The 23,286-nt window shown below is 35.2% G+C and overlaps 1 protein-coding gene across 5 annotated transcripts in view; it reads left to right on the plus strand.

Annotated features, from left to right (window-relative positions):
• The window catches only part of IFT81 (intraflagellar transport 81), a 184,251-nt gene that overhangs the window by 104,228 nt on the left and 56,737 nt on the right, over positions 1–23,286 (plus strand). For all 5 annotated transcript variants that reach the window (XM_039218976.1, XM_039218894.1, XM_039219054.1 and 2 more), the window contains 6 exons: positions 1,678–1,767; positions 4,492–4,557; positions 4,870–4,980; positions 6,254–6,338; positions 13,025–13,188; positions 14,997–15,092. In XM_039218976.1, the coding sequence (XP_039074907.1) occupies positions 1,678–1,767; positions 4,492–4,557; positions 4,870–4,980; positions 6,254–6,338; positions 13,025–13,188; positions 14,997–15,092 (612 nt within the window). The remainder of the gene's footprint in view (positions 1–1,677; positions 1,768–4,491; positions 4,558–4,869; positions 4,981–6,253; positions 6,339–13,024; positions 13,189–14,996; positions 15,093–23,286) is intronic.

Raw genomic sequence — 23,286 nt, forward strand, 5'->3', positions numbered from 1 at the left:
TCAAAATTGGGATTGAATCAAAAGCAATTAAAACTACATGTTTCTGGGGCGCCTGGGTGGCTTAGTCGGTTAAGCGTCTGACTTCCGCTTAGGTCATGATCTCGCGGTTCGTGGGTTCGAGCCCCGCGTCGGGCTCTGTGCTGCCAGCCCAGAGCCTGGAGCCTGTTTCAGAGTCTGTGACTCCCTCTCTCTCTGACCCTCCCCTGCTCACGCTGTCTCTCTCTCTCTCCTAGAAATAAGTAAAACATTTAAAAAAAAAAAAACAAAAAAAACTACATGTTTCTTGGGGCACCTGGGTGGCTCAATTGGTTAAACGTCCGGCTTCAGCTCGGGTCATGATCTCACGGTTCTTGGGTTCGGGCCCGCGTCAGGCTATGTGCTGACAGCCAGCTCAGAGCCTGGAGCCTGTTTCAGATTCTGTGTCTCCCTCTCTCTCTGATTCTCCCCTGCTCACACTGTCTGTCTCTCTCTCAGAAATAAATAAAAGACAACAAAAAAATTTATTTAAAACTAAATGTTTCTTCATCCATGTTTTGTTATTTTGGATAGTCGTGGCAGTCATTCAAAACAGAGTCAGTGTTGATTCCTTAAGACATTTTAGGGGTTGAGATAATCATGTCAAATGTTACAGTAGATACCTTGGGAGAAATACAAAAGAAGGAGACCCAACCCCTGCATTTGAAAGCTTTATTTACATAATGTAGGAAATAGAGAAGCATGAGTGTGAAATATTTTCTCCTCCCTATCTACCCCCATCAATAAACTTGACTAAAACTAATTCCTCTAGAAGAAGTTTATTAATAGTTTTTACTAAATCTGCCCAGATAATTAATGGAAGAATTAATGATAAGAAAGACATGTTTGTTCTTGAAGCATATATATCTGAGGTATATATATAAAATGACTGATACACTTAGCCAGTCATTTAGCACAGACTCTAATAAAAAATGCACATTGTCTTCCTGAATGAAGAGTTTTAGAATAAATGATTTGCCGATTTGTAGGATATGATCAGTCAAGAAAAATATTATTAATTTCCTGTCATTGCTCACAAAAAACACTACTTTTAAAGAATTTTGGGTAAGAGTTGTGATTTTTTTTATTCATTCCACTACTTTTTATTGAATATCTATATCACTTATACACCATGCTGATACATAATTATACACGCTTAGTAGGGTTCTTATCCTCCTGACTCTTGCTGTCTAATGGTAGGAAAGAAACAAGTAACAAGACAATTATAATTTTACATAATATTTACTCTGGTATCATGACACTCTGATCTAGATAGTATAGGGCTAGAGAAGTCTTCTCTGAGGATGGTGGTATCTTTGCTGAGACCTGACAGATGATGAGCTGAAATTATCCAGTTGAGGAAGTCATAGAGTGTTCTCAGAGGGAATAGGGTGTGCAGACTGGAGATGAGAGCTAAGAATATTCCAGAGATTGAAAGATCACCATAGTTGGAGTAGAGGGTGTGAGTTAGGAAAGTAACCAGAGAAGAACCTGGAGAAGTACTTAATGACCAGATCTCATATACCTACTTTTTTTTATATCTTATATAAATGTATTTTTAATGTCATTTTATAATGGTTTAAGTAATCACTATAAGTTAATCAATAAGAAAAGCCTACTGGGTCTAGTCATTAATTTATAATTTTTTAACTTATATTTTAGTATGAAGAGCTGATGGAAGCCTTTAAAACTTTGCATAAAGAATGTGAGCAACTCAAGACATCTGGATTTTCTACAGCAGAAATAAGAAGGGTAAATAAAAGAAAATATAGTAATATATTTTTAGAATTGAATATTAGATTTCCCATTTTGGTTTTTAGGTAATTCAGTATGAGTTTTAAACTATATGGGAACTAGTGCTAGCAAGTGGCAGATTTTCTTTTGTAGGACTTTTGCTAGCTCTTTACTGAAGAGATTGATGAAGCCAGGATAAACTCATAATTAGTTCTTTTTACTATATAAACCACTACCACACTACCATGGATCAAAAAAGATTACATTCTTAGGGGTGCCTGAGTGGCTCACTCAATTAAGTGTCTGACTTCTTGGTTTCAGCTCAGCCCATGATCTCACAGATTTAGGAGTTTGAGCTTCACATCAGTGTGGAGCCCACTTGGGATTCTTTCTCTCTCTCTTACCCATTCATACATGTGCACACTCTCTTTATCATTCAAGAATAAAAAAAAAAAAAAGATTACATTTTGGGTCTTTACCATATATATATGTATACATGTATATATACACACACACATATGATATGTTACAGAAAATAGAGATAAGAACAAAGAAGAAAAAACCACCCAATTGTTAATATTGTGTTATAGATACTTTGAGGTTTTGTGCGTGTGTTTGGGGGTATTTGGGATCACGCTTATACAGTTATTTGTATCTTGCTTTTTAAATTACTGCATTCTGAGTACCTTCACATTGTTATCTATCTGAATGTGATCTTTAATGACTAAATAATTTTCTATAGTATGGATAGGTTAACATTTTTGGTTTTTTATCTTTTGCTATTATAGATAATGCTATGATTATCTTATACATACATTTATTTTGGGATATTTGTGATTGTTTCCTTAGAATAAATTTCTAGAAATTGAATTGCTTATGAAAGCCAATGAAAATTTTTAGAACTTAAAAAATTTTTTTTTCAATGTTTATTTTTTTGAGAGCAAGCGAGCGAGCTCATGAGTAAGTATGGAAGGGGCAGAGAGAGAGAGAGAGAGAGAGAGAGAGAGAGAGAGACAAGCAGGCTCCAGGCTCCATGCTGACAGCTCAGATGAGAGGCTCAAACCCACAAACTGTGAGATTATGACCTGAGCTGAAGTGGGCTGCTTAACCAACTTAGCCACCCAGGCGCTCCTTAGGACTTTTGACACATGTTACTTAACATTCTACAAAAAAAAAAATTTAACATTCTCACCAAGCATGGAAACAATAGAAGTTGCTTCCTCAGGGAGGCCTTCCCTGATTTCCTAGATGACTTAGTTCCCCCAATTCTTTTTGTTTTATAACACTTACCAGGCTTATGATTAATGTCTATCTTCCCAACTATCTTCATGCCCCATGAGGGCAAGGACCATGTCTATATATCTTGCTCACCACTGTATGCCCAGTGTCTATGACAGTGCCCTGTACATGGTAGTTTCTCAACGAGAGTTTCTTGAGCATATTAGGAATGAAAGATGAACTCATATTAATGGGAGAGAAAGATCCATAAGTAGGATACTTATAATATAGTATGAAACAAGAGTGATAGACCTTCATCTACTCTTCTTCCATTATGTCATCTGAGTAAAATGAAATGATAAAATAACCAAGAGTCTGTCATTTTAATTTCACTATCACCAGGGTATTTTTGAACATATTCTTTGTAGAAAATATGATAAGCAAGAAATAGAAAATAATTCACTCATAATGCCACACTGTAGAGATAACTACTATTGACATTTTACTGAGTATATTTAAATTTTTTTCTTCATATTGTGCTATATATAAATGTTATAATCTGCTTCTTTCAAGTAATGTCCTATCATGACTTTTTCTGTCATTAAACATTCTTCTGCATAATTTGTAATAACTTCTATTGTGTCATGCCGTAGTTTATTTAATAATCTTCAGACATCTGAGTAGTTTACAAATTTTAGATATAATTAGCATCTGTAAAACTCCTCGTAGAGAAGTCCTTGGACTTCCATGAATATTTTATTAGAAAAACTCCCAGACATAGAATTATCAGGCTAGATGGTATATATATTTATTTTAAGACTGTTGATATTGTTCTTCAATACAATGCCACCAGTAGTGAGTAAGTGCCTATTTCCCTGGATCCTGTCAATACTGGCTGTTGTGTCTATTTTTCTCTTCAGTATTACTGTGATAGTTAGGATATTCATTTTTTTAGGTTTAGGAAGGAATTTTTGTTTTCACTTGAAAATATTATGGAGCTGATTAACAGGAAGGTGGTTTATTTTTGAAGCCTTTATTTTTAGGAAGGGAATTGGTTAATTGACAAAATAAGATGCAAATTTATGTCTTGAAAACACCATAGCCTTAAAAATAATTTTGATGGAAAATTGGCAGAATATATAGTTTGGTATTCAACAGAGCAGATGGGATGTCAGCAGCTGTTGTTCATGTTTTTAGACCTGCACACTTTCCATTATAGAAGACTTTTGAAAAATCTTGTGCCCATATTTGGAATCAGAGCACAAATGTGCTGGTTGGCAGCTTTACCTTGCTATGTTATAACCTGTTTTAGTTGCTTTTCTAAATGAACACCAGGCTGCCCAATAAATTACCCTGCATAAAGAACCCTGGGGAGAAATAAAAATGCCCTTTATCCAAAAGAGGATCTTTGTTCCTTGATGCTCTGGTTATATATAGTGAAAATGGTCGATGCACAATCATATGAAAACTTTGAATTCTACAAAGAATACTTTTCCTTATAATGTCTCCTTGACTACTTTTTAGGATATCAGTGCAATGGTGGAAGAAAAGGATCAGCTCATTAAGAGAGTTGAACGTTTGAAGAAAAGGGTAAGGCAAGAATTAGCACTGTAAGACTTTGGCCCCAGGTCCCAGGCGCTTGCACAGATTTAGGAATGGAAATAAAGATTAAACAAGGCATGGGTGTACATCTGAGGATGGACTCAAATAACATTGACAGAAAGGGAATCTCCCCAGGCAGTAGCCCAGAACTTTGAAGACCTGGAGTCTGGAACTTCACTGTCATCTCTAGGGAGTACTGTTTGCCAAAAGGAAATGATAAGTGGATGTCTGAGTCACATGACATGCTTATTTCTTTCTTAAACTTGACAGTAACATGTACTAGTTATTCCCTTACTGTAGGTGGAGACAGTTCAGAATCATCAACGAATGCTTAAAATAGCAAGGCAACTTCGAGTTGAAAAAGAGAGAGAAGAATTTCTTGCACAACAGAAACAGGAACAAAAGAATCAGGTAGCCTCACAAAAGTTTATATTCTTGTGGTGAAAGAATTGATTCCTTTTGGTTATCCGAATGTGAAGAAAAAAGAATTCTAGATTGTGGAAGTTCGTGTTTTCTTTTGTTAATATGATGGAATACTCTTCAAAGGATTTTGTGGCACCAGCAGCAATAATGCTACTTTTTGAGTTCAGTACCCAGTATATATCTATATACTACCTTTTAGCCTGTGCTTAACTCATGTTGACCCAACATCACAGAACATTCATCATAACATTAAGCATTAAGATTAACTGCTGATAAAACTTCCAGAATCTCCAAAGGGCATCTTGAGATCCTGGGGCTATGAGAATATCCATTTTATTCCACCGATCATAGTATCCACTACACTTTATTCCAGGGGCAAATAAGCAAATCATAAAAAGGCACAAAATCACCTACACTCCACATTTTTAGACTTTGCCTTAAAGAAAATATAATTTGGTTAGAAAGGATTACTTTTATTTCATTAAAAATTTGTCTTAAAACTGAGTAGACTTTATACATTAAAAATACACTTTGAAACAGTTCCATTTCCTACTCAATGAGATATTTGGCTCTTTTGGAACTTGATTTGGCATCGTAGTAGTTCCATTGCACTAGTAAGCTGTATTGCTTGGTCCCTGAATGGTTACTTAGCATAAGTGTCTGATTCTTTTTTTTTTGAGAGAGAGCATGCTCAGTGTGATACGTGGCTCAGTCTTACAACCATGAATGAGATCATGACCTGAGCTGAAATCAAGAATTGGATGCTTAACTGACAGAGCCACCTTGGTGCCCCACATCAATGTCTGATTCTAAGACATCATTTGTGAGAATGCTAATATGCTTTAGAATTAAGAAAACCATGTTAGGGGCACCTGGCTGACCCAGTCAGTGGAGCATGTGACTCTTGATCTTAGGGTTGTGGGTTCAAGCATTGGATGTGGAAATAACTTAAAAATGAAATAAATTAAACAAAGAAAAGCCTGATGTATGTATTTCTTTACCAAGTATTTTTCCTTGATCACTAAGTACAATAAAGAACTAAAGAAAAAATACCTGAAACCTTTTTTAAGAAGCTTTAAATGAAAAGGTATTGAGAAAACCAATTACATTCTGAGCTCAACACCGTAATTTTCTTAGTTCTTATTATTTGTTCTTTGTATATCACAAGAATTAAGTGGAACTTGTATATTTCTTTGCTTGTCCATGTGAGTGGTAGGTCTCAATAGACTAAGGAAATAATGGATCTAATTATATTTTAAAGCTATTTCATGCAGTGCAGAGACTGCAAAGAGTACAAAATCAGCTGAAAAGTATGCGCCACGCAGCAGCAGATGCGAAGCCTGAAAGTAAGTGGAAACTATTATATGATCTAGATGATCAGAGAATATTAGTTTATATCAGTAGTTTTTCTTAAAGCAATCAACTCACAGGAATTAATTATTGTTGAGTGATAGCTCAGCATTTTAGAGTGGCATTTCCTAGTTAATTAATGAGACTCCTGGTGAAGACATCCTTAAGTTTTACCTGGGGTTTTATAGTTTCCATTCAGTGTTTGGTCAGAAGGTAAAGGTAATGAAAACCACCATGGAGGGAGGCTGTCTCGTATGTGAGTATGTACTTAGGGTGGATGTTATGGAAAAGATGGATGGGAAAAGTATGAATAATTGTTTTAGAGCCTGAGCCATAAAGAAAAGGAATAAAATGCTGGACCCTTAAAGCTTGGTGTTTTTTCATGTATTGGGTTGTGCTAGTGACATGGGTATCCCTGGCTCTGTTGGCACATTAGCTTTACACAGAGGATAAATTGTTCTAATACCCAAGGTTACACCACCAAACCCATCTAAGGCATTTGAAAAGTATTTTCGCTCTCAGAAGGGAGACCATGTAAACTGGAAGAGCAGTAGAAAGTTCTCATTGGTACTGGAGAAATATTCCAATGTCAATATCTAGCTTTTCAAGGGTTAATTCATCTTTCTATAGTATTCTATGAAATATTATGTTTTAAGCTATAATTCATAGAATAAAAAATATAGACAATAACAATAACAGGTATTGGCAACAATGTGGAATTGTTGCTGGTGGGAATATAAAATGGTGTGACTGCTTTGAAAAACCTATCTGGCAGTTTCTCAAAATGACCCAGCATGTTTCACTCCTAGGTGTCTACCCAAGAGAATTGAAAACATATGTCCACCCAAAGTCTTGTACGCAAACATTCATAGCAACCTTATTCATAATAGCCCATAAGTGGAAACAACCCAAATACCCCTAAACTGATGAGTGAGTAAACAAAATCCATGCAATGGAATGCAAAAGAATGAAGTACTGATACATGCTACAACACATATGAACCTCAAAAACATATTAAGTAAAACTAGTTACAAAAGACCACATATTGTATGATTCCATTTGTATGAAATGTCCATAATAGGCAAATCCAGAGAGATAAAATCCAAAATCCAAATAGTGATTGCCTAGGGCTCAGGAGTTTTAGGGTGGGGACAGCTCTATGTGTGTCTGTGTTTGTGTGTTTGGTGGAGGGTGGAAGGGATTGCTGATGGGTATAGAGGCTTCCTTTGGAGCTGATGAAAATGTTCTAAAATTGATTGTGGTGCTAGTTGCACAATTATGTGAAATTGCTAAAAACCATTGAACACTTTAAATGGATGAATTTTATGGCATGTACATTGTATTTCAATAAAATTGTTAAAAGAGATAATACAGTATTTCCTTGAATCTAGACACATATTCTTTCCCATTTTAATTGTTTTTGCCTTTGGGGTATATGTTACATTTTATATGTACATTTAACATGATATTGTTTTTTAATTAAAACAATTTTTTTAATGTTTTATTTATTTTTGAGAGAGAGATAGAGACAGCATGAGCAGGGGAGAGTCAGAGAGAGAGGGAGACACAGAATCTGAAACAGACCACGCTCTGAGCTGGCTGTCAGCACAGAGCCTGACGTGGGGCTCGAACCCACGAACCATGAGATCATGACCTGAGCCGAAGTCGGACGCTTAACCGACTGAGCCACCCAGGCGCCCCTACATTTAACATGATATTTGTTGCTTAATCAATGGCATCTTAGAATCAAGGAAATATGGTATATTTAATTCATATTTTAAAAACCACTATAGTGTTGCCTCTAAAAATATATGGTTAATACATGTTAATTGGTGGCTTTCCATAGACTCTCTCACTCCTTGTAGTCTTATAAATTCAGGTTCAGGCAATACCTGGAAGTTGCCATGCATTTAATTGTTGGTGTCATTTCATTCTTTATTCACTAAGTTTACACTTTCTAGGAGAATGTTAATTTTCAGGACAAAGAAAAAAACTTATTTTTCTGTTAATGTTTTTTTTTTTTTTTTTTTTTTGAGAGAGAGGGAGGGAAAGGCAGAAAAAGAAAGAAACAGAGAATCCCAAGCAGGCTCCACACTGTTAGCACAAACTGTTAGTCCTGTTAGGACTTCACAAACTGCAAGATCATGCCCTGAGCCAAAATCAAGAGTTGGACACTTACCTGACTGAGCCACTCAGGTGCCCTAAGAAAATAATTTCATATGATTTTTTTTCTCCTAAGTGTAATGTGTATCTTTTTAGTGTATATTCTTTGAATTTGATATAGTTTCCCTCAAAACTTACTGTAAAAAATTATGATAAATCTTCAAAAGAAATCTATAAGTTATAGCCATTTAAAAATTAATATCAATAAGTGATTTGTATAGGTCTACTCTTACTAAGAAATGACTAGAATTTACCATTAATAGTGCATTTCTTGAGGGGCACTTGGGGGGCTCAATTGGTTAAGCATCCAACTTCAGCTCAGGTCATAATCTCATGGTCTGTGAGTTTGAGCCCTGCACCAGGCTCCAGCTCTGAGCCTGGACCCTACTTCAGATTCTATGTCTCTTTCTCTGCCCCTCCTTCACTCATGCTCTGTCTCTTTCTCTGTCTCAAAAATAAATAAACATTAAGAAAATGTAAAACAAATAATGAATTTCTTGAAATGAAGGTAATGTGTATGAGAACTGAAAGATTTGGTATGCAGAAAAACAATTGATCAGAGAAGTTTAATACAGTTTAAAATGTTCTGCAGTATCTGTTACCTTGAATTTAATTAGGATAAATATGTTATTATGTATTAATTCTGACAACTAAACAGAATATCCAAAGACATTTATAGCATTAGTAATATTTCATTTTTTATTTGAATTGATAGTCTTTATTTTGCTTTGCCCTTCTTAGCCTAAAGAGAAATTATTTGGGCCAGGAAATACATAATTATTCACTTAGTAATAAAATTTACAAATAAAATTGTGTTTTATGCATCTCTTGGGATGTTTGTATAAAATATAAATGTAAGTAATGTTAATAGATAATATTGAATAAAATCAATTGCATTGTTAAGTAGTAATAGAAATAAATGGCTCAAAACTGTAGTGCATTCGTAGAGGTGGATTAGGAAGAACTTAAAGGAGGACCATGGGGGAGAAGAAGGGGAAAAGTAGTTGGGGAGAGGGAGAGAGGCAAACCATGAGAGACTCTTAAATGCCGAGAACAAACTGAGGGCTGATGGGAGTGGGGGAAAGGAGAAAGGGGGTGATGGGCATGGAGGAGGGCACTTGTTGGGATGAGCACTGGGTATTATATGGAAACCAACTTGACAATAAACTATTTAAGAAAAGAAAAAAAAAACTATAGTGCATTAATTCAGTTTTTGTTGAACATCTACTACATGTCAGGTACTGTGCTGAGTGCTAGAATAGAAAACAAAGATATTTAGGATCTCACAGTCTAATACAAGAATGACAGGCAGTGAACAGTTATAATGCGGCATCATGACTTTGCTGATGGAGCCCAGCAGGGTTCTGTGAGAACAAAGAGATAAGGCACCAAATCCTATCACAGAGTCAACTGGCTTCCCGAATGAGGTGGCACCTGGTTAAGTTCAAGTTGGAAAGGTAAGGAGTAGAAGGCATTCCATGCCAAACCTCATTAACCAGAAAGAATATAAATGTAGATGAAAAGGGTAGGCTTCTTCTGACTGCTTGTCTTTGAAAAGAGGGCAAGAAAGAAGAAGAAAAAAAAAAAAGGCAATAGAGGGAGTGTGCAAATGAATAAGAAAGTACCATGCCTAGACTTCTTGTGTACTGGTGATTGTGATAGTGATTGTGATAGGGGTGATTGTGTACTGGGGATTGTGAATAGGAGTGATTGTGTGCTGGAGGAGAGAGTCAGTTAGACAAACAGAAATTGAAGATTCAGGAGGAAAAGGTGAGAGCTGGTAACAGCCTTTCCTGTGTGCAGTACATTGAATGTTCTGCATCAATTACCACAATATGTTAATTGTTGGCATATCTGACTCTGACTCAACTAAACTCCACAGACTAGTCACCAAGTCATAATTGGTCTTTCTATTTCCAGGGCCTAGCATGCTAAACTAAATTACACAGACCAGGCAGTCAGTAAATAGCCTATTAAGTAGTTACAAGGTAGGAGTAGACCCCAAAACCCTGGATAGGAAGAAAATGATCTTTTCCACAGATAAGAGGGGAATCAAGTAAGAAAAACAGGGCTGAAAACATAAAAATAAGGTGTTATGTGTGCAGTATGTGTTCTTTGGGGCAGAGTGTAGGGAGTAGGAAATTAAGGAGTTCTTGCTTTGTTGACATCTTTCTGGGAAATAGCTTTAAGGGGTGTATTCAGCAGCCTAGGAAAAGAGTAGATGAAACATGTTTAATTGATCCAGGTATTTCCTTTAAGAAGGTCTATCTAAACTTTTTAAGTAATGAAAAATAGTTTATAGAAAGTTTCTATTTACTTAAATAACATGAGAAATATTTTTAGTGTAGGAATGTGCTTTGTATTTTTTCAGAGTAACAGCCATGTTGTAAAACACTCATGGAAGTTAATTCATCTTTATACTCTATACTTTTGTGAGATTTACTATATAAAAGAAGCTACTCATTCCACTATAGTAGGGTCAAAGAGATGTTTTAAGGGGGGTTTTAATCAGAAAGTTTCCTGAGTGACCGTGTATTTAATTTCACCAGGATTTTGAAAGATAATTTTTCAAAAGCTGCATGGTACATATGACTACTCTTCAAGGTCTTAAGTTAAAATTTTTAAGAGAAGAATTTTAAATGTGATGGAAACCCTATTTTTATGTTTCTTAACAGTTTTATTGAGGTAAAATGGATGTTCAATAAACTGCACATATTTGAAATATATACTTGATAAGTTTTGACATAAAGCACACACTGTTGAAACCATCAACCTTAATCAAGATAACAAATATATTCATCACTCCCAAACATTTTATTGTGTCCTTTGTAATATCTCACTTTTGCACCTTTGTGCCCCTCTACTTATCCCTAGGCAACCACTTTCTGTCACTATACAGGAGTTTGTATTTTCTAAAATTAGAATCTTTCTTTTATTTTTTATTTTTTTTTTTTTTTTATTTTATTTCTAGGATAGAGAGAGACAGTGTGAACAGGGGAGGGTCAGAGAGAGAGGGAGACACAGACTCTGAAACAGGCTCCAGGCTCAGAGCTGGCAGTCAACACAAAGCCAGACGAAGGGCTAGAACCCACAAACCGAGAGATCATGACCTAAGCGAAAGTCGGACGCTTAACCGACTAAGCCACCCAGGCTCCCCTAGAATCTTTCTTTTAAATAGGGAAAATAATATTTAAGAATTTTAAGTCTTTAAAAGCATTTTAGTATTTGATTCTTTACATCTCTGATTACGTGTAGTATGTTTAAGAACTTGAAGATGGAAAAACCAGTCACCTGATAGCGAAAGGAGCCAGGATGTAGACTTAATCGGAAACCACATAGGAATGACTGCCTAATTATAGTCTGATTCATTAAATACTCTCTCTTCCTTGCCTTTCTCCAGTCCCTTTTTAAGGGGGAAAGTTGTAGGGATGAATGGAAAACTTGTGATTTTGCCATTAATAAATTTTTACTTGTTAATATATGGTTAGCACAACAGAACTAAAAATAATTTTTAAGGTTTGGGGCCAAATTTATTAAGCAATCTACCTACGTAGATTACTTAAACCGGAAATCCAATGTTTTAAAAAGTCAAGCCAGAAATTTGTAAATGTGTCATGGAAAGATCTGAAATAAACCTTTTAAAGCTCTCTAGGCTGGGAATTTATAACAAAACCATTATTCACTGAAAATCTCTGTATGTGTATGCTTGTGTACTCTGCCAAAATAAGAAAAATTATTAAACCTTTAAAATGTAATTTGAGTTGCCACTACTATAAGCTAATACTTTACAATATCAAAACTACCAACATGAAAAGTCAGAGGTGTTTCTGAATGTAGATAATTTCTTATTTTTTGGATTCTAACTTGTACCTTTAGTAATGTTTTCATTGGTTTGAAGCTGACAAATTACAATATATTACCATTTATGAAATATTAGAATAGAAATATAAATTGCATCAGAAGTATTGTAAAAGTTGGGGCACCTCGGTGGCTCAGTCAGTTAAGCTTCCAACTTCAGCTCAGGTCATGATCTCACAGTTGATGAGCTGACATCTGACAGCTCATAGCCTGGAGCCTGCTTTGGTTCTGTGTCTCCCTCTCTCCCTTCCCCTTTCCTGTTCATGCTCTGTCTCTATCTCTCCCAAAAATAAATAAACATTAAAAAAGAGAGAGAGAGAGATGTATTGTAAAAAAAAAAAAAAAAGAATAAATGACCACTTATAGAAGAAAGAATCTGAGTGGGATTTCATTTGTGTTGTCATTCAAAAGATTTCAATGGTTGGGGCACCTGGCTGGCCCAGTTGGTAGTACATGTGACCCTTGATCTTGGGGTCATGAGACTGAGCTCCACCTTGGGTGTAGATTACTTTTTTAAAATTGAAAAAAATATTTCAATGGTTAACTTATTATACAGAATGCTTTCAATAGATAAGCCTATTATTCAGATCTTGTATTTTAAAGTGCACAAAGTACCACTATACCTACTCTCTTGGGCTGAATAATTATTTTATTTTTAAAGGTTTAATGAAGAGACTAGAAGAAGAGATAAAATTTAATTCTTACATGGTAACTGAAAAATTTCCTAAAGAATTAGAGAGCAAGAAAAAAGAATTGCATTTTTTACAAAAAGTGGTTTCAGAGCCTGCCATGGGCCATTCTGATCTTCTTGAACTTGAATCTAAAGTAAGTGACAATCATCTTCTTTTTATAACTCCCATTTTATCTCATCCCCAGTACTGTGAAAATTATGTGAACTGCTTTCTATGGTGTCCTGCTCTTAACTCTTAAGTTCACCTGTGATGAGTTGACAGTTTCTATGAGGAATTGTTCTTTGTGAGAAATTATAGCATGTAATGCTGTTACTTAATCTATATGATGTTATACAGACCTAGTCAACTGATTAGGAAACTAAGTAGCTTGAATATGTAAATTAATGCATATGCTTGACTCATAGGTTTATGTATTCATAATCATTTAGATGGTAAATTTTTAAATATTCTGCATATCATTAGTTTTTGTTTCCAAGAATAATATTATAGCAATTTTATATTTAAAGCTAATATTTTTGTTTTCACTCATGTGGAACAGGAGAAACTTAACAGAGGACCATAGGGGAGGGGGAGGGGAAAAATAGTTAAGGAGAGGAAGGGAGGCAAACCATAAGAAACTCTTAAATACTGAGAACAAACTGAGGGTTGATGGGGGTGGGGAGAGGGGAAAATGGGTGATGGGCATGGAGGAGGGCTCTTGTTGGGATGAGCACTGGGTGTTATATGGAAACCAACTTGACAATAAACTATGAAAAATGAAAAAAATGAAGCTAATATTTTTATTTGCCTTTTATGTATGCCTGCTTTGGAATTACTAAACTTTCTTATAATGTTCATTGGAACCTGGTTTTATATTATACCATTTTTGTTCCATAGAAATAAAGCACCAATCAGATATATATTTTTAAAAAACAACAATTAAATGGTATAACAATTATTGAAAGATTTTGGCTTACTAATCCTTTAATATGCATAATATGTGCTTAATAGCCACTCTAATTAAATACATAATTCTTGCCATTTTATTCCTTTAATTTACTTAAAGAAATTAGATGTCCAAGTGACATTTGGCTCAAATTTAATGTTATAGAATTAACAGGAGTGCTCTAGTCTTTTCAAAGGATAGATATACTGAAAGCCATGTAATTTTTTTTTATTTTTTTGAGGGACTATATGCTTCTATTGGCTTATTTACTTTTATTTTATTACATTTGGTAAAGGGTTAATGAATAAGATAAATGACAGCTATCAAAGAATCACAGATCATTAGAACAGGAAGGGTTATTAGATGTCATTCATGAACCCAAGTTCATGAATTCCTTGCACTAAATCCCTCATGAATGTTAGTCTGGATTTTCTTTATTACTTGCAGTGACTTGAAGGTCACAACCTAGGTGAGGGGTAACTTTGGATTTTTAGAAATTGTCTTTTTGATAATAATGTATAAAATTTCACATAGAATACTTTAGGATAATTTCAACATGGATGGTTAAATCCATGTAAGTAATCAAAGTATATAAATATATATCACGAACTATGAAATGTAAATTGTTTCTAAAAATAATTATAATAACCTACTTAGAATGTTAATGGACCTGTTCCTCCCATGAAATCACTGGTGATGAGAACTGAATTCAGGGGCACCTAGGTGGCTCAGTCAGTTGAGCATCTGACTCTTGATTTGGCTCAGGTCATGATTCCAGGGTTGGGGGATCAAGCCCCATGTCAGGCTCTTTGTTAAGCGTGGGGCCTGCTTAATATTCTCTTTTTCTCTCCCCTGTCTCCCTTTCCCCCATTTGTGGTCTCTCTCTCTCTCTCTCTGTCTGTCTCACACACACACACATACAACTGTAAATTCAAAGCTTGGTTTGGCCAGATGTCCCTTAGTTTATGTAATCATAGGGAGAGTTTAAACCTTTTTTTACTTTCATGCTGTTTTAGATAAATGAAATAAACACACAGATAAATCAGCTGATTGAAAAGAAAATGATGAGAAATGAACCAACTGAAGGCAAACTCTCACTATACAGGCAGCAGGTAAGACCACTCTTTCAGCTTTCATATTTAGATCTTTAATCTTATTGGTGAACATCTTTACAAATACCTTAGGCTCTGTGGTAGATAGTCTTAAAATGAGAAGGAAGTTAAGAATAAATGTTCTTCTGTTATTGCTAATCTCCAGATTATAACAAAGAATTTGTGGAAAAACCATAGAAGACACATGTTTGAGTTTGAAATTCAGTACACCTGATAATGCTTAGTTTCCTTAGCCTCCACCAACTGTGGTGATAGAGCTATTTGTGCTTATCTATAAGTGCGGAATTTGATTTTTTAAATGAAAGTTTAAGTGGTATAAAATCAAAATATTTATAATCTTTAATAAATTAAAGACAATATGTTTTTTCAGGTTTCAAGTTAGTTTGCAAGCATACTCCTCTAGGATTTTGATGGTTTCCTATCTTACATTTAGTCTTTTTCAATTTAGTCCATTTTCAATTTATTTTCATGTTTGGTATAAGAAAATGGTCCAGTTTCATTCTCCTGCATGCTGTTGTCCAGTTTTCCCAACACCATTTGTTGAAGAGACTCTCTTTTTGCTATTAGATGCTCTTTTCTGCTTTGTTGAAGATTGATTAACTATATAGTTTTGGGTCCATTTCTGGGGTTTTCTATTCTGTTCCCTTGATATAGGTGTCTGTTTAGTGCCAGTGCTTTACTGTGTTAGTGATTACAGCTTTGTTAATACACCTTGAAGTCTGAAATTATGATGCCTTCAGCTTTGGTTTTCTTTTTCAACATTACTTTGGCTATTTGGGGTCTTTTCTGGTTCCATACAAATTTTAGGATTGTTCTAGTTCTGTGAAAAATGCTGGCAGTATTTTGTTAGGATTACATTAGAAGTGTAGAATGCCTTGGGTAGTATAGACATTTTAACAATGTTTGTTCTTCTAGTCCATGAGTATGGAATGTTTTTCCATTTCTTTGTGTCCTCTTCAGTTTCTTTCATAAATGTTCTCTAGTTTTCAGAGTACTGATTTTTTTACCTCTTTGGTTAGGTTTATTTCTAGGCATCTTATGGTTTTTGGTGCAATTTTAAATGGGATTGATTCCTTGATTTCTCTTTCTGCTGCTTCACTCACTATTGGTGTATAGAATAAGTTAAATTTTAGGGCTAAGATATTATTTTATCCACAACTATTAGATCCTGAGGGTATAAATGTTGTCTTGTATTTCAAGGCTAAAGGTTCAAATGAAAGCCGTGGATTATCTGAAAAGACCCCAGGCAGGAGGAATTTAGTAGGATGAGCATTCTATAACCTCAGAAAGTGTTGAGCTACATAACAAAGCATTTTTCAAGGATGCTAAAATTTTAAAAAACTTTTTGTAATGGAGAACTTCAACCAAATACAAAGGTAGAGAAAATAGTTCAATAAACTCTCATGTGTCCCTCAACTATAGCAGTCATGGCCATTCTTGATTCATCTATACCCCCAGACCCAAATGGATTATTTAAAAAAATTTTTTAAACATATATTCATTTTTGAGATACAGAGCATGAGCAGGGGAGGGACATAGAGAAAAAGGGAAACATAGGATATGAAAGCAGGCTCCAGGCTCTGAGCTGTCAGCACAGAGCGTGATGTGGGGTTTGAACTCAAGAACTGTGAGATCATGATCTGAGCTGAAATTGGACGCTTAACCTACTTAGCCACCCAGGCACTCCCAACTGAATTATTTTAAAGCAAATCCTAGACTTCATATCACTTATAAATACTTCAGAATTTATTTCTAAAAAATAAATGCTTAAAAAACTTACCAGGATACTACATCTGAAAAATGTCATAATTCTTTAATATTGTCAAATATCTAGTCAGTGTTCACATTTCCTTGATTTCTTTTCTTTCTTTCTTTCTTTCTTTCTTTCTTTCTTTCTTTCTTTCTTTCTTTCTTTCTTCCTTCCTTCCTTCCTTCCTTCCTTCCTTCCTTCCTTCCTTCCTTCCTTCCTTCCTTCCTTCCTTCCTTCCTTCCTTCCTTTCTTTCTTCCTCTCTCTCTTTCCTTCTTTCTACTTCCTTTTAATTGGGATCCATATGGGAGTCATACACTGCATTTGATTGATATGTTTAAGTCTGTTTTAATCTATGGATTCTCTTTCCCACTTACTTATCTGTTTAATCATTTTTGTGCAATTTATTTATTGAAGAAACTTGTTTATTCATCCTGTAACATTTTCTGTAGTTTGTATTCTACAGATCAAGACCCTATGGTGTTCTTTTAACATGTTCCTTTGTTTCCTGTATTTCCTTTATGTTAGAACTAGAAGCTTGAAAAATTCTGGTTTGATATTTTTTTGGCAAGAATACTTTCTAGGTAGCATTATGTACTTCCATTTGGAGGTGATAATGCCTAATTGTCTCTTTTTTGGAATGTTAATAGCCATTGATTATCATTGCTCATACGTTAATTTCATTGGGGTTTATAAAATGTTGATACTTGGGGTACCTGGGTGGCTCAGTCGGTTAAGCATCCAACTTTGGCTCAGGTCATGATCTCATGGTTTGTGAGTTGGAGCCCCACATCCTCCTCACTGCTGTGAGCACAGAGCCTGCTTCAGATCCTCTGTCCCTCTCTCCCTGCACCTCCCCTGCTAGTGCTCTCTCTCTCTCTCTCTCTCAGAAATAAACGTTTTTTTAAAATGTTGATACTGTGATTCCTTCTTCATTTATTAGCTAGACTGCCTCTATAGAAAAACCTCTCATCAACTCTTTGGTTAAACTGAACTATAGTTCACATAGGAAAGGCAGGTACATGCTTGATTCTTTATTTATCAGTTTTAAAAAAGAATTTGTTTCCTCCACCTCATTTTCATCCTCCAACAGAAGTAATCAATTAAGGTTAGTTTTTCATTTTTTGATTTTTTATTTAATATTTATGGGGTCTATCCATCAAAAAGAGCTAGCAATTATAAATGTTTATGCACCAAATTCGGGAGTATTCCGAATATATAATATATATTTATATAAATAATATATAAAACTATTCATTACAAACATAAGCAGTCTTATTGGTAAGAATACAGTAATTGCAGGGGTTTAATACTCCACTTACAACAGAGGACAGATCATCTAGATATTTAATGTCCCAATGAATCATAGATGTAATTATATTTGATAAGCTTCAAACATTTTCCTTGATGATGCTCAAATTGTCCCATTTTTGGCTACTAGGAGGCTTTTCAAGTTAACTTCTGATTCCTTTTTGATATTCTATTTGTCTTTGTTAATATCCTTGCTTTCTGGTATGATAAGAACATTTCGATGTTAATCTTTTATAGTTTTTCTCTCAGCTTGGAATTAGACTTTCTTCTGTGAGCCTGATTTGTTTCATTAGGAAATTATATATAGCAACTGAAATTTAGGTATTAGCACTTTTCATTGCTCCTTGACTGGCCATCATTTTTAGATCTTTTTAGTGCACAAAGCTAGGAAATATTTTTTTTCTTCCTGTCTTCTTAATGTCACCCTGAGCTCATGCTTACCCTTCCAGTTTAATTCAAGGCTACTGGGCTTCTGCTTAACCTCATCAATCTCACATCTTTCTCCTTATCCCACACTGGAAATTCTGGCTCTCTGTAACACCACCATCATTTAAATCCATTATTTGCTTTAATCCACACTTTACACACAACAGTTTCAAAATAAAAGTCATAATACTACTTTTACACCAAAAATACACCAAAAATATGATTACTGCTGAAAACTTTATTTTGTTTTATTTTCAGGATATATGCCACTAGAAATATACAAATTACTGTTTTAAAGTCACTTAGAATAGTTCTTCTATATGGTTATGCCACATATTAAACTGGATACATATATATGTTTATTTTTATCTTTAGGGATTAGTTTTATAATTATTCAAGATATTTACATGATTCCAAGTCAATTCTAATAAACAAAAAATATTCAAAGAAATTTCTAGCAGCTACTACTATGCTATCCATCCTAATCTTTTTTTCCCTTATAGGTAATTTTAAAAATTTAAAGTTAATTATTCCATTAAAAAATATTATTTATGGGACACCTAGATGGCTCAGTTGATGACAGCTCAGCTCATGATCTTCTAGTCATGAGATCAAGCCCCACATTGAGCTCTGTGCTGGGTGTGGAGCCTGCTTAAGATTCTCTCCATCTCTCTCTCTCTCTCCCTCCCTCCTTCTCTCTCTCCCTCCCTCCCTCTCTCTCTCCCTCCCTCCCTCTCCCTCTCCCTCTCTCTCCCTCTCCCTCTCTCTCCCTCTCTCTCTCCCTCTCTCTCCCTCTCTCTCCCTCTCTCTCCCTCTCTCTCCCTCTCTCTCCCTCCCTCCCCTCCCGTTCCCTCCCTTCTCCTGCCTCTCTCCCCTGCTCATAGATGTACACATGCCCTCTCTCTCTCAAGATAAAAGTAAAATCCAAAACAAAATAATAATATATACATAGACTCACATATCTCCCTTCTGAGAGAAGGAAGATCATATTATACACACTTTTCTTTTTAAAATTCTTAATATATGCTGCTAAATAGTAGAATAATCTTTATTCCTTTTTTTACAACTTTATTGATATTCAATTCACATACCATATAATTCACCTGTAAAGTGCATAATTCAGTGGTTTTTAGTATATTCACAGAGTTGTGCAACCATCATCACAATCACTTTTATTTTTTTTAATTGTTTAGTGTTTCTTTATCTTTGAGAGAGACAGAGACAGAGTGCAAACAGAGGAGGGGCAGAGAGAGAGGGAGACACAGAATCCAAAGCAGGCTCCAGGCTCTGAGCTGTCAGCACAGAGCCTGATGTGGGGCTCAAACCCACAGACAGCAAGCTGAAGTCAGATGCTTAACTGACTGAGCCACCCAGGTGCCCCACCACAATCAATTTTAGAATATCTAAACCTATTAGCAGTTACTTCCCATTCCCTCCCCAACCCTCAGCCCTAGGCAACATGAGATACCAAACTGTCTCTATAGATTTGCCTGTCATGGACATTTCATATAAATTGAATCAAACAATATGTGATCCTTTGTGACTGGCTTCTTTCACTTGGCACAGTTTTTAAAGTTCATCCATGTTGAGGCACCTGGGTGGCTCAGTCAGTTGAGCGTCCGACTTCTGCTCATGTCGTGATTTCATGGTTTGTGGGTTTGAGCCTCACATTGGGCTCTGTGCTGACAGCTCAGAGCCTGGAGCCTGCTTCAGATTTCATCTGCCTCTCTCTCTGCCCTTATCGCGCTTATGCTCTGTCTCTCTTTCTCTCTCGAAAATAAATAAACATTAAAAAAAATTTAAAGTTCATCCATGTTGTAGCATGAGTAGGTACTTCATTCTTTTTGTTACTGAATAACCTTCCATTGTATGGATAGATATTTTGTTTATCTGTACATCAGTTGATGGGAATTTGGGTTATTTTACCTTATGGCTATTATGAATAATACAGCAGTAGCATTTTTGTACAAGCGTTTGTGTGAAAATATGTTTTCACTTCTCTTGAGTATATTCCTAGGAATAGAATTGCTGGTTCGTTTGATAATTCTGTGTTTAACATTTTGAGGAAATGCCAGACTCTTTCCAAACCAGTCCTACCAACAGTGTATGAACGTGTTCATTTCTCCACATTCTTGCCAACGCTTGTTATTATCTGTTTTTTTTGTTTTGTTTTGTTTTTGTTTTTTTTTTTAATCATAGCCGTCTTTGTTGGTATGCTTAATCTGGTTCACAGTACGTAGTTCCGCATTGAGTGGTTATACTACCTTTTATTCGGCCTGTCACTAGTTGGTGGACATTTGGGTTGCTCCTGTTCTTTTGCTGTTGCAAATCATGCTTCCATGAACAGATTTTTGCCTATGTCTTTGTACATTTTTGCCAGTGGTATTTTTAGGATATATAGTCTTAGAGGTGAGATTGCTCCATCAAAGGGCAAATGTGTATGTAAGTTTGTTAGATATTGCCAAATCCCTCTCCATAGAAGTTGCATTATTTCTTGTTCCCACCTGCAATGCAAGAGAGTGCCTTCCTCCTCACTGCCTCTCCAAGAGTGTGTGGTTGAACTTTTAGAGTTTTGCCCTCCTTGTAGATAAGAGATGGTATCCTGTGATAGTTTTAATTTTCATTTACCTTGTTGTAAACAAGGTTGAGCATCTTCTTACATGAGTAACAGTCATTTTAATTCTTTTTCTATGAATTGTCCCTTCATGTCCATATCCCCATTTCTCCATAGGGTTGTTGGCCTTTTTTTTCTTTATGTATTAGAAATATTTACTCTTTATCTGGTTTATAATTGTAACATTTTCCTCCAGCTTGGTATTTGCCTTTTTAATTTGCTTTTGGTGGTGTTATGTCACCATGGGAAAGTTCTTCATTTTGATGAAATTAAATTTAATAGTTCTTTCTCTTATTATTTCAGGTTTTGAGGCATATTTAGGAACATTTTTCCCTCTTGTAAGTTATAGAGAAATTTACTCAGGTTTTCCTTGTGGATTTCTACAATTTAATTTTTTGTATTTAAATCTCTGATTTATTGAGGTTTTTTTCTGGTTATATGCTATTTATTGTATATGGTTATCCAATTATCTAGTTGTCCTAATATCACTTAGTAAAAAATCCATTTTTCCCCTATGGATTTGAGATTGTGTCTTTATTTATTTATTAAAAAAATTTTTTAAATATTTTTATTTATTTCTGAGACAGAGAGACAGTGTGAGCAGGGGAGGGTCAGAGAGAGAGGGAGATACAGAATCTGAAACAGGCTCCAGGCTCTGAGCTGGCTGTCAGCACAAAGCCCGATGCGGGGCTAGAAACCACGAACTGTGAGATCATGACCTGAGCCGAAGTCAGATGCTTAACTGACTGAGCCACCCAGGTGCCCCGAGTTTTATTTTAAATTTAAGAATGCTATTGGATTTATTCTGTATTTTCTATTGTTCCATTGGCCTGTCCAGGCACACATATTAACTTATTTATAGAAGCTTTATAATCAAGTTCAAATAAATAATAAAAGTAGCCACCTTCACCTCCAGTTGCTCTACTTTTTCAGGGTTTTCCTTATAATTCTTGTTTGTATGTTCTTTCAGTAAGCTTTATTATCAACTTGCCTAGCTCTTGAAAAAAAAACATAGTTTTTTAATTATTAGGTTTGCTTTATAGTTATCAGTTATACCTCAGAACTTACATCTTTGTGATATTTGAGTCTTCCCACCCAAGAACATATTATGTTATGTCTCTCCATTTGTTCAAGTTTATATTTTTTGTCTTTCAGGAGTGTGCGTTTTCCTCAAAGTTTTGGAACTTCTCTTGCTTGCATATTTTATTTTTTGCTTTTATAATCGAGGGCTTTTCTTCCCTTATGTCTTCTGACTGATTTGTCTATGAATACTATTGATTTGTTTACTATAGTTTCTCCATGGATTCTCTTCTCTTTTTTTTAGGTATATAATCATATACTATGTATATCACATACTACATACAGGAAATTCCAACGTTTCCTGTCAAATTTTTAGGCTTTGAGACTGAGGTTTATATTTATTATTTTATTGTGTTAAGGAGGTATACCATCAATTCCTGTATGCTTCTGGTACTCTTATCATTCCTTCTGTCTCTCTCTCTCTCTCTCTCTCTCTCTTTGGCTGGAATAATTCTATGGAGAGAAACATTCCTTCGTGATCTGTCTTTTTTTTTTTTTTAGACAGAGAGAATAGTCTAGTTTAAAGGGTTTCTATTAGAGATATCAGAGATTTCCCCTCTCCTGTCAAGTTTGTGTGAAGAAAATATACTATGTCACTTAAGAAGACAGTTTGGCAATGTTTTTCTTACAGTAGTACAGCCGTGGTTCATTTGAGGAAATCCCCCCAAGAGTTGCTAAGTAATAGAAAGTGCTGTGTTCATGGCTGAGAGCAGCCATTTGGATTGTGTAAACATTTGCATAATTCTGGTGAGTCATAATATTTGGTTTTAAACCTGCACTTCATTTATTAGAATGCCCCAAATGTGATAGATGTTTTGACATTTTATTTTAAAAGTATAGCTATTGAATTTAGGTAAGATAACCTGTGTTGTAGTTTTGAGAATAAGACATTCTTGTTTTCCTCTAGTGTAAGGAAAGCTACCATGCAGAAAAACACTAGCATTAGTGATAGCTTCTGTTTACTTACCTAGAAAGTATCTTCATTAACATTTGAGTGTTACCTGACATGTTTGAA

The sequence above is a fragment of the Hyaena hyaena genome, unplaced genomic scaffold, assembly GCF_003009895.1.
Source record: "Hyaena hyaena isolate Hyena2069 unplaced genomic scaffold, ASM300989v1 scaffold_0, whole genome shotgun sequence".
Lineage (NCBI taxonomy): Eukaryota > Metazoa > Chordata > Mammalia > Carnivora > Hyaenidae > Hyaena > Hyaena hyaena.